At 44.1% G+C, this 12,332-nt stretch overlaps 1 protein-coding gene across 1 annotated transcript in view; it reads left to right on the forward strand.

Moving 5' to 3' along the window:
• The window catches only part of MYO7B (myosin VIIB), a 48,520-nt gene that overhangs the window by 11,878 nt on the left and 24,310 nt on the right, over positions 1–12,332 (forward strand). The window contains exons 13-24 of the mRNA XM_010288914.1: positions 466–601; positions 829–989; positions 2,054–2,104; positions 3,863–4,000; positions 4,874–5,026; positions 5,559–5,657; positions 6,266–6,360; positions 7,952–8,036; positions 9,068–9,286; positions 9,919–10,020; positions 10,609–10,785; positions 11,519–11,728. Coding sequence (XP_010287216.1) covers positions 466–601; positions 829–989; positions 2,054–2,104; positions 3,863–4,000; positions 4,874–5,026; positions 5,559–5,657; positions 6,266–6,360; positions 7,952–8,036; positions 9,068–9,286; positions 9,919–10,020; positions 10,609–10,785; positions 11,519–11,728 — 1,626 coding nt within the window. The remainder of the gene's footprint in view (positions 1–465; positions 602–828; positions 990–2,053; positions 2,105–3,862; positions 4,001–4,873; positions 5,027–5,558; positions 5,658–6,265; positions 6,361–7,951; positions 8,037–9,067; positions 9,287–9,918; positions 10,021–10,608; positions 10,786–11,518; positions 11,729–12,332) is intronic.

A 12,332-nucleotide genomic window follows, 5' to 3' on the forward strand; every position in this document is an offset into this window, starting at 1 on the left:
TGCTGACTGGTATCTGCTCAGGGCAGCCTTCATCCAGGGATCTCTGAGTCTTTCACCAATTGGGGAGTGAAAGAAGAATTATGCCTGCCTGGGAGAAGGAGCATGACCCCTCAGAGCATGGCTGCGTAGGATGGCATGGGAAGGTGGGTGAGGGGCTCTGCTTGTGAAGTGCAAAGATTTGGGAAATTCTCAGCGCATGTTAGTAATGTTATGAGGGCTTGTGGACAGCCCTAAAATACCAGGCTTACACTCTGGTGGTGTGTTCTCCCCTGATGCTTGAGGGAAGGGTCTGTGTAAAAGGGAAGACACTTCTGGCACTACTTTCCTCCAGATCTACTACACAAATAAGGGGCCGAATTTGAGCTTTTGTTTTCTCTGAGCACCACTTATATTTGTTCGCTGAGCATAGGCCAGTGCTGGGGGTAATCTGCTTAACTGTCTTTTTTTGCCCTTATTTGTTTCTAGGGCACAGATGCCACCATGCTTATCAAAATCAATTCCCTCCATGGCAAAAGTAAAGTCTACATCCCACCTAGGAGTGTCCATGACACCAAGTTTGGCATCAACCACTTTGCTGGTGTTGTCTTTTATGAATCAAAAGGTGAGCCTATCTCTGCTGGATATGGAGGGTGAAGAGAAGGGCATGACCTGCCCCAGATGTGTGGTACTCCAGGGTGGTACTGATCTGAAGACAGACCAGGAGGTCAGGAGGATTACTCTAAACTAATCTGCAAGTTACTGTAAATGCAGTGGATTTTAGCTAGACAGAGTGGTGCTAGAGCCAGCAGGCTGCAGAGATGACAAGTTGATTTTGTTTCCATCATATAGATTTCCTGGAGAAAAATCGGGACACACTGAGTGCTAATGTAATGCAAGTGGTTCATTCCTCCAAAAACAAATTCCTGAGAGAGATTTTCCAGGTGGAAACAACCCCACCTAGTCTGGGACGTGGGACCATCCGGCATCTTGGAGGTGACCAGGCCTACAAGGTTGGCTTACTGTCAGTGGGTTGCAAACAACTCATTTCTTCTCCCTTCCATAAGGCCCTGGCTGTTCTTGTCCTCGTCTTTCTTTTGCACTGTCTCTGCAAATCCCTATCTCTTTCATTCAACTCATTTCTCCAGAGGAGTCTGCTACAAAGTCAGGGTCTGGTGTTCATGCTGTAAATAAGTGTAATGTCAGTCCTGTCTCCCAGGATTGCATTCCTGGATATCTGTATAGCCGTGCCTGCAGGCTGTCACAGAGGCATGAGTCGTGCTACCTCCCCACATGTTGTCATCAATTGGGTGGGTTTGCTTTGTGTCTGCCTGGGCATCCACACTAGATCCACATCGCCAGGTGGGTGTAAATTAGGAGGAAACTGTAGTTCAAATGGTTCATTGGAATGGAACAAGGCACCATCCAGAGAGACCCCTCTCCTCTGCAAAGCCAGTACCTAGAAGTTCCAGAAGCCAGCAGCTAAACTGCTCTCATACTGCACACGTAGCCAGTCTGCTGGGACCATAGCACCAGGGGGTCTGACTGGGCAACTGGCAGGAGGGTCCTGGCCTTTTCCTTCTTGCAGCGGGCTGACAGGCTAGCACAGAGGAGTAAATAGGTGTGCTGTCACAGAAAGATACTCTGTCTCCTGCTCCCAGTGGTACCTGTAGACACAGTCTCACTGCCCTGTGTATCGCTACAACCTTAGCTCTCCCTCGTGGCTCAGAGCCTTTGTGACAAAGTTCATGATGGATAATTGTCACAGAATCATCTGTGCCTAGTGGTGTAGGGAGCCTTGTCCTGTGCCTAGTGAAAATGAGGTTGTAAAGCGCAGTGGACTGGAAATAGCATGGGGTAGAGTTCAAGTTCTCTGCTCTGCTGCAACTTTCACATACCTCGATTTCTGAGCATTTAACTATGCAGTGTCATCAGTGTGTGAAGGTAGTTTCGCTTTTAATGTTTGTATCTTTGAGTTTTCCTGTCAGGGTATAGAACAAACAGTCAGCTTGCTGTCTTACCTGTTATCGGTCTGTTCTCCTGGCATTGTTTTCTGATCCTGTCCTTTCTTCCTCAGTCTTTATCCCAATGTGGTTTTCTGCTGTCCAGAACATCTGGCCATGGACAGGTAAACATCCTGGGGGAGAAGAAGGTCAGAAGTGGTACAAGCAGCAACAGAGAACTGGCTTAGCATCTCTTAAATGAATACCTCCAGATTAAATATCAGGTCTATCTACATTGCTCTAATGCTTTAATGGTTTTTGTCTCTATAAATAAGGCTGTGTTTCCTTAAACACGGAAAAAAATGTTTCCTTACATTTAGGAAGTACAGCAGCATGTCAATAAAGGAGATACTAAATGTGGGCTCCTGCCCATTTCAAAATGCACAGAAGTTAGCTGAAATACCCCTATTAATTTCAAATAAGTTGGGCCGCCGTTGGGAAGCCTAAGCAGCAGTCTACAGAAAAGAATAGTGAATGAAATGCTAGAAGAAAATTTGCTGTCTTGAGGTCTCAGAGTTGCTCTCCTGACTCACCGAGGGAAGAAAAGTCACCACGATCTCAACAACAAATTCAGCTTTAACAATGTTCTATGTTTGAGATCATGAGGGCATGGGCTTCAGACTTGTGTGGCCATCCCACTGATTTACTGGTACAGCAGAAAGGCCTCTGAGATCCGGGAGTGCAAACTGCTTTTAACTTTTATATAGCTTAAACATGGATATGCCGTTATCATTGCCTACTTCAAACAGACGCTTGCTAGCCCTAAGGTGCAGCAGAGGTGCTACGAGACGTGCCCAGGCACTGCTTTCCAAATTTGTCGCTGGAGGGCAGCATTGCCCTGTAGCCAGTGCAGAAGGTGGCCACCGGAGGGGTACAACGAGCCCTTCAAACCTAAGAGCAAGCAGAATGAGCTACTGTAAAGATCATGAAAGTGAGGGACTGGACTTTAAATTATTTACTTGGGAAAAAAAACCAAACCAAAACCAACAAAAAAATCCCACATAACCCACCAAAACCCCCCAAACAAACTAGCTGTACTGTGCTGCGATGATTAGCTCCATGCCTGTGTGTAAAAGGCCAGTGGAATCCTTCTGTTACTTGGCATCTGCACTGTTGCCATCGTAATTTAATGAGCCCTTAAAACGTACTAGGAGGTAGAAGCTTAGGCCTACTGTGCGATCTGTGTGAAAAAGACATAGGTGGAACTGAGCTTTCAGAGAAGCTGGGGAATTTGGGAACTAACTGCAGCCAAGTGCAGCCCCTTTGGGGTTACACTACTGCAACTGGGAGCAAAATTCAACCCAGGAGCAGTGAGACATAAAGCACTTTATATGCAGCTCTTACCTTATCCTCCAGTAAAAGTTTGCCTTTTCACTGCTTACTGTAGTATTAATGAGGAAGGTGATCAGTCATCCTCACCACAAAGAAATCAGCTGTTCTGGATCTTCAGCATTCCTTCTTAGCTATGAGATGGCAGCAAAATATCTGGCCTGGAGGTTATTATTGCTTTGGGAGCGGCTGTTTCTCACCAAGCTTTCACACACCCATGAATAATAGCTTGGCACCAAGGTCCTACACTAAACACAGCCTTGGTTGGAAGAGACAGGCCTATGTGGGCTCCTGTGGGTAGAATTTGTTCTGCCACAGCCACCCCCCACTGCTAGAACTTAGTGCCCAAGTAGGCAACAGAGCTCAGTGGACTTTCTTTGCAAGAGTAACTCCAAATTAATACGATACAGGTGGCAGATTTAGCTCCCATTATAATAAATAATTTTTTCTGGCAGTTGTGTGATACTGTTACATGGAACAAAAATACAAAGATTTATTAATTGGCCCTCTGACAGTGAATGATGTAGCAGTCAGCATGTGCTTACTCTCCCCAGGGCTTGGATACGACTAAACGGCTCTCTACTCTGGGAGGACAGTTCAAGCAATCCCTGGAAAAACTAATGAAAATCCTTGAGCAGTGCCAGCCATACTTCATCCGCTGCATCAAACCAAATGACTACAAGAAACCACTGGTAATGTTTTAACAATATGAGGTCTTGTCTTCAGTAAAATTTTTAATGAGAAAAAGCTGTCAGTTGTTGTGTAGTGTTTTATATCTGTACTTCAGCCAAGAAGAGCTGGAGTACAGGCTATTACTAGAATAAAAATGGTGGTAGGATATAGCCTTGTTAATTTACAAAAACATCTCTAAAAGCATCATAGAGTAATAGGTGGTAAAAAAGCACATAGGTGTATTCCCGAGAGGAGTTGTAAAAGCATTCGCTGTAAAGATAAGGACAAAATTGGAGGGTTTCTAGCCCCTCAACAAGGGGACAAACAAAAAACATTAGGATCCAACAATTATCATACTATGAAATACCCTGAGAGAGAATAGGAGAGCTGTTGGTGTTTGAGAGGGGTGGTGTGGCTTAATTTGACACTATAGTAGAAGAGGAGCAAGTTTGTCCTTAAGACACTTGGCTGGAACTCAGATCATCATGACCCACTTCTACATTAAAACCTCATATTGGTGTTTTGCATGGCTATGCCCAAAGGCCCAAGTTGCTACTGCAGTTATTTGCACCTGAAAAATTATATGAACAATTTATTGTTCATCTGAAATTGCAGTTGTAGAATTAAAAAGAGTTGCTAAAGCCAGACTGAAGTTAATGGACTGTTTCCACTGTCAGTAAACACAAATTTGAAGACACTTTTGGGGGACTTGTTTATGCCTGCAATGAATTAATTTAGGGCACTGAAGAAATAAGAAATGCAATTAAAAAAAGCCAAAAAAGTAGGCCACTTTGCAGGCACTCTGAGGTTGGAGGTTAATAGATATGTTCTGAGGAATGCTGCATGTGTAACTTCTGTCAATGCTAAGTCTCCTTCTCTGCTTTCCCTTTCAGTTGTTCGACCGGGAGCTGTGTATCAAACAGCTGCGATATTCAGGGATGATGGAAACCATTCAGATCAGGAAAGCTGGCTACCCAATTCGCTACAGTTTTGAGGAGTTCTTTGACAGATACAGAGTTCTCCTGCCGTGGTCTCTTCGAGAACAGGTGTGTTAGCACAAACCTGGTTCAAGGCTAATCTAACTTTTCCTTATGAAGCTTCAGTCTTTCCCACAGCAGAAAGTTCTTGGATTATTGCTGGCACAGTTGAGAGAGCTGTCACCAGAGTAACTGTCATCGCAGTAACTGTAGCTAACTACTTACATACTCACTTGGACCTTCGTTGAAATAGTAGAGGTGCTTTTAGATCCTGCTATCCTTGACCTGCTCCACACAGACATCCCAGGCAGGATGTCATCCCCATTGCCCTTCAATGTTTCTTTTCTGTAATGACACACTTCTGAGGTCTCTAACATCCTCCTTGCACTTGAAGTCTGGAATGCTTGGGTGTGCACTCATATTCCTCCTTTTCTTGACCATTTGAGCTGAACCACTTTCATTCATTATACTGTCAGCCCAGAGGTCTGTAAGACCTCATTTGTTTCTGTTCTTTGCCCTTTGAAATGCAGGGCAATAGATCCTTACATAGTGTGCTGTGTTTCCAACCAAGCCCTAACATGATGATGCTTTTGCACATCAGCTGAAGAATGATGCTCGACAGAGCTGTATCAGCATCTCTGAAGCAGTGCTGGGCAAGGATGAAAGCTGGCAAGCTGGAAAGACCAAGATTTTCCTTAAAGTAAGTAGAAAGGACAGTTTATTGTCTCTCCTCCTGAAAAACTGAGTGCTTCACAGTGTAGCTTGACCTGCTTCTGCAAGAGTGGTGACCCAGAAGGACTGGGTTCTCTAATAAACTCTCTCTTGAATCTGAGGCTGGATCTTTGTTCCTGAAGGCCAAATAATTTAACGAACACAGCTGGGTGTAGGAGAGGCTGATCCCGTTCCTGTGCTCCAGTGTTGCAGCTAAAACAGCACAGTGCAATGCATTGGTCTCTGCTCAAGCCTTGAGTATAAAAAAGACGTGGATACCAGCCCACTGTTGCAGGGGACTTCCTTGTCCGTGGCATTCCCCCAGGTAAAAACAGTCTTATTGCAAGCAGATTTTCTGCTTGTTTATGGCTACGGCCAGACATGGTGTGGTCAGGCGGTATGCACACTTCCTACTGCAGTTCCACAAATGCATTTTAAATGCACTGCATCATGCTGATTTTGGGCCTCTCTCAGACCAGGTGTCCCGTTTCCAGAAGTTGTCTGTTCAGTTGTCTGTTCAGTTGCCTCTTCAGCTGTCTGTTCAGCTGTCTCTTCAGCTGTCTGTTCAGCTGGCATATCGACACTTTCATTTAACAGGATCATCATGATACAGTATTGGAGCTGCAACGCCAAAATATACTCACAGATAAGGTTCTTCTTATCCAGAAGGTGATGAGAGGATTGAAAGACAGGTCAGTGATCTTACAGAAGGGAATTTGCTGTGGTTTGAAGCAGTAATTTTTGTGATGCAGTTTAACACACTCTGTGAAGCGTTTTCAAGTATGAAATGTATCAATCCATACCTTCCACTAGCCCTAAATTTAGCACTCATCATGTAACAGTGCACAGTGCATCTGTGTAAATTTTGCACAAAGATTTGTTCTGGTTTGATTTCTTTATTTTCATGATGCTTTTCAAAATGCAGCGCTGTGGCACATGCAGCTTGTATGAAAAGTAAGGGCTGGAAGGAAGAGTTGCACTTAACGTTTACAGTAAACAATAGGTATCTAGAAAGCAGGAAATTGCTGTGGAATCTGTGTCCTTCTCAGGGCTACAAGGACTCTCTTGTTTAGGATGCTTCGTTGATAGAAGACATAGAAGAGAATCAGATAGAAACTAACTAGTCCTTCTCTTTGCCAAAGATGCACAATTCTTGCATTTTGTTTGGTTTAGTTTGAAATATCGTCAGAAGTGAAATTTAGCCACTGTCAAGTAAATGTTTGTCCTCATTAAATGCTTTACATCATGGTTTGTACTTATTAATCTTGTATCCCCCAACTAGAACCATGATATAGGACTGAATCCTGGTTTGGTTTAGAAATACTAGTGACGGTAGAGAAGCAAGAACTATAAAACATGACACAAATGCCCAAAAACTTCCCCCTTTCTTCAAACTCTGCCTGCTATCTAACAGAGTAGCACATTTCCCAAAAGCCTCACCTTGCTTTTATTTTTAAACAGTCAGAGCTATGTGCCACTTCTGACAATCACAGCGTGACAGCTTTTACCGTGGGAGGTTCATCTTTCTCAGATGGGCTCCCAGTCCTGGCAGTTAGAACACTGGGGAGCAAGTGGCCATCAGATCGGGGTGTTAACTTATCCAGGCTTGGTGCAAGGGCTTTTTCAGTTCTTACAGAGCTTTCCTACCACAGCAGTGAATTTGGTCTGCAGTTGCTATGAGTATTTTTGCATCATTATGGGCAAAGTTAGATCAGATGTAGCAAGGTGGATTAGCAATACTTTATCTCATCCTTCCTACTAGCAAATGGATATAGCAAAGCAAATAGGAAAACACTTTGTGAGCTCAACTGATTCATGGTGCTGCTATACTTGCAGGATGAGCTGAGCCTAGGTGAAATTTCCTAAGGCTATTATTGACAGAAAAGGTCAGGCAAAACAGCCTATTCTGGCCTTTCAATCAGCATGGAGAACATGTAAGCAGACAAAATGCTTCGAGCGAGGACAATTTTGAAGCATGTACTACAAAAGTATCTGACCACACTAATCTTTCTGCTGCAACATAATACTTTTTCCAAGCTACTCAGAAGCAGAAAGAACAGCCCTCGCTGAGCTTCAAACTTGCCCTGGCAAGGCGTCAACTAATAATTGAGCTAGTTAGTTGAACAATAGCTTTCCTGGCTCTAGTGTTCCTAGACAGCAGATAAGGCTGAAATCAGACTGTAGACATCTCATAAAAGGAAAAAAATGCCACCTTATTCTTTACTATTATCATAAGAAGCAGCAGAAATAACCTACTGTTTGTCACCTCACCTGTCTGCTTAGGAAGCAGTTTCTGAAACAGAGGAAGTCTGCTGTAACCATTCAATCAGCCTGGCGAGGCTACTGCTGCCGGAAAGATTTCAGAATGGTAAGAGGCGGGTATATATAAAAATATATATCTTTATATATATACATATATATATACACACACACATATATATATATATTTCTGTGTTAGTGTTTATATACTATCCCCTGCCAGACTGAGTAGAATATTAGGAATGAAGATGTTCACAACTGAAGGGAGGAGAGGCAAGATGGCAGGGTGTAAAGCTCAAGGAGGGCTGTGGGACCTCTGAGGGCTTGCTTTCTGGTGAAATAGTAACCCAACTAACCTCTGGCAGGCCTGGCTCCAGTCGCCTGACATATGAGTGATACCACCCTTCTTCTAATCAGGAGTCCAAGGCTAGCATTTGTGCATCACCACCATGCTATGAGTAAAGTGTCTTTCACAACTGTTATAGGAAAACTGGGAATCTGTAGAAAATTACCAGAAAAATCATTATATCAATCTTACATTATTAAAAATATTGTCTGATCTTCTATAGATGATGGGTTTTCTGGGTGAGGAAAGCTACATCATATTGAGGGCACTCACATATTGTGTATTTGTTTGGCAGGGATTATTATTAATATACCCCATACATGCCATTTGCAAGGGGCAGGAGGAGAAACTGCCAGTTTCAGTCAGAAACATTTTCTATTCTGCATCAGTGATACAATTCCTGTCTGAAGAGCCACGCTGTTGCCCTGCTCTCAGCCCCATCCTCCTCTGCTGCTTGTCTTGGGATTGTCATACCCATCTCTCCAAAGATGTGTGGGGTTTTTTTCCATTCACTTGGTTTCATTTCTGCTCTCTTCCTTCCCTTGTCATAATCCCAGGCTATCATTGCTACTCCTGGAGCCAATCCCTACAACAGGTCCCCAAAAGAACTCTATATAATCTAATTTTAAAAGCCTATTACTGGCAGAAAATAAAGCACAACAGACAGTATCGCATTAGCCCTTTCCAGTGTCTTTATCCAGTTACTGAATTTTGTTACCTTCTACTCATCCCAACTTACTCCCAGTCTCAATGGTTTTCAATCATAATCACTTCTTTTTTCTCCACCTCCCCAGATTATGCTGGGTTTTGGGCGCCTGCAGGCCCTCTACCGGAGCCGGCAGCTTGCTAAACAGTATGAAGCAACCCGGGCTCATATCATCAGGCTTCAAGCCATGTGCCGTGGTTATCTAATGCGTCAAAAGATAGCAGAGCAGCAGAAAGCTGTATGTGTTATACAGGCATATGCAAGGGGCATGTTTGCTCGCCGAACCTACCAGAGGATGAAGAGGGAGGTATGTTCCTAGATACCTTGCGAACATGTTGTTTCTATGAAGTTCTGATAGAGGTTTAACAACCAGCAAGTGTTGAATGTGGATATTTAATTTGGAATATTTTATTTTGAGCTCCTGTCAAGTATGAAAGCAGGGTTTCAAGCAGGCGATACCGTTCACGTCTGCTTTCTGTATATTTATTAGATCAAAACTTCACTGACAGAGCTGAACTGTTTTTGACAGAAGGGAGGAAAAAACATAAGATGAGCATGTGTATCAGTCACTCCTGCAAGGGAAGATCAATTTCTACAGCAAGCCCTGATAATGTCACTTAGGGATCTGTTCAAAGGGGAATCCTAATGCAGTGTGTCCTGGTATGCGCTGCCAGAGAAAATCCTGTACTTACTGCCTTGGCAGTCCACAGCACATGGGAGGCCTTTCTATGATTTTTTTTTTCTGTATTAATGCTGTACAAACAAGATGAAGCCAGTTTGCAGATTTCTGCCTGTGGCCTGTTCCCTAAAATGCCAAATCGAGAACTGAGTCCACGTTGGGATAAAGTCCCAGGTGTGGATGGCTTGTTAATGGCAGAAGGGGCCAGTTCAGCATTTGTGGAAACAGTCACAGAATGGTTGTGGTGTTCACAGAACAAGTGCAAGCTCGAAGCCAGGAATATCCGCTTGGAAGAAGAGAAACGTCTCATCCAAGTCCTTGGACCAGTGAAAGCAAGGGAAGAAGCTGCCAGATTAGAAAAGGTAAGTATGTTGGCAGAGGAACACTGAATGCTATGTTCCTTGGCTGACAAGATGGCTTGCCCAGCTCACACCTGCAGACTTGTTCAAAGATCTGAGCACTGCTAAATTTTAATAAAAAGCAGACATAGTTGTAAACCTATTTGTAACGACGCTTTAGAAATGGGACAAGGCAAACACGTGCACATTTCTGTTGGCCGTATGAGCTGGCGCTTCAGCTAAACACGCACAATGCTATTACAGCCCCCCGACACAAAACATTTTTGAATTTTAAATAATGTGGGTTTCTCTGCGGTTAGGAATTCTGTGGTTTTCCTCTATTATCTCTTGTTGATAAAGGTCTGGAAAAATTGCACATCATTACCAATAGGCCAACAGTCTATAAGGACAGCTGTAATAGCAAGGCCCTGCTGCTGATGTGCTAGGTCTTTGTGGCTGCTTAGCACAAGCAACATTTAACTTCACATTCCAACACCGCACTAGCAGAGCTGGACCTCCCTGTCATAACACCTTTGTAATAGTGTTTCATCCTCACACCCATTCATTCTAGCAGAATGATGTGTCATGCCTAACCAGCTTCTATGTTTAAAGGAACACCTGGCTACTCTGGAGAGAGAAGAGGCAGAAGCAAGACAAAAGAGGAATGCTCTTGCCAATAAACCAACAAATCATGATGTTATCAGTGACCAAGAAATGGTGGACAAAATTTTTGGGTTTTTACCTTCTATGATCGGAGGCCAAGAAGGACAGGCTCCTCTGGGTTTTGAGGTACAGAGCTGCAGACTGGTAATGGGTCATGTTCATCCCTCATGTAAGTCCATTGACTTTGTTGGAATTCCATCAATGGTCAATTCTGTTTCATGAATCTCTGTACAGTGAAAGAATCACAAAAATTAGTCATCCAGATGGACACTTCAGAATCTGCTTTCAGAGGTCAGTTCCCAAAAGTTTTTAGTCACATGCAGTTTGGGGACATGTGTCTTCAAAAGCTACTGCACATTTGTTTCTTTGGTGCAGCAGACCCTCATGAAATAGTGCCATTCTCTGCATTTTGGCACCAACCATATGTTCTGCTGACAATGCTCTCAGCAGTTTTCCAGCTGAAACAAGGTGGAAGTTCATGACCCAAGTTATCCCATGTTCTTAAAAGCAAAATTTGAGATATACTGGCCCTGACAGCTGTGGAGGATGGAGTCGAGTAGGAAGAGGCAGGCAGAGTAGAATGGTCTGGGTTAGTGCAGGATGTGAGCAATGAGATAGCACCTGCTGAAAACCAAGACAGGAAGGCCATATGGAATAGATGCATCTCAGAAGGACAAGCTCTGAGTCCCAACGATCTGTTGCTAACAGCTGAAAATGGCTTTGGGGTTAGCTGGAAAGCCAAATTCTGGAGGACCTATTGGCCAAGAAAAAAAAAAAAAAGAGATAAAAAAAAGAACATAAAATAAGAATATCAGAGTACAGGGAAAGAAAATACGCTTCTTCTTCATGTTATGCACAGGACTTGGAAACAAAGCCTAACAAACTGGATGAGGTGGACCTGGACATGGTTCCCATGAGTGTGGAGCTAGAAGAGGAAGCAGATGGCTTGGAAGAGTACACCTTCCCAAAGTTTGCAGCTACTTATTTCCAGGGGTCGTCTACACATACACACATCCGGAGACAGCTGCGGCACCCACTACTCTACCATGATGACAAGGACAATGTCCTGGTATCTTGCTCCTTGTTACTGTTGAACCTGCTCCCTCCACAGCCCTGCCTTCTACCACTCCCCTCATCCTTGGGTCCCCCCAGCTCTGGCATAGCCCTGGGAACCAGAGCCTTTAGAGCCAAGCAGGTAGTCCTAAGCACTTTTATGAAAGTAGCAGTTCCCATCAGCATTTTTTGGCACTCTGCAGGCAGGCACTTCACACACCTGCCCAACACAAAATCTCTGGTCACCTTTAGCCTGCATAAAGAGGGAATTCTGAGACTTGTTTTGACTTCTCCAGATATCCTTTGGGGGCAAAAATGGGCTGGAGAGAAGAAGCATCAGAGCTCACCCATCTCTCTGCTCTTGTTAGGGTTGCTGGTCTGTGAGTTAGGACAGAAGCGGGAGGCCCAGGCCTCCAATTTTCATGTTGAACCACAGGGGGATTGAGGAGGGGAGGGTTTTTTTAATGCTAAGCAGCCTTGCAGAATGGAGGATCCCACGCTGCAAAAACTTGGCTATTGCTTGGCTATCTAGTTCTGGGTGTGAGGGCTCCTGGAAGAGTCACTTTACCCACTCCACGGCTTATCTGCCCAGGTGGGTAAACGCAGAGTGTCGTTCAGCC

Source organism: Phaethon lepturus, unplaced genomic scaffold, assembly GCF_000687285.1.
Source record: "Phaethon lepturus isolate BGI_N335 unplaced genomic scaffold, ASM68728v1 scaffold1846, whole genome shotgun sequence".
Classification (NCBI taxonomy): Eukaryota; Metazoa; Chordata; class Aves; order Phaethontiformes; family Phaethontidae; genus Phaethon; species Phaethon lepturus.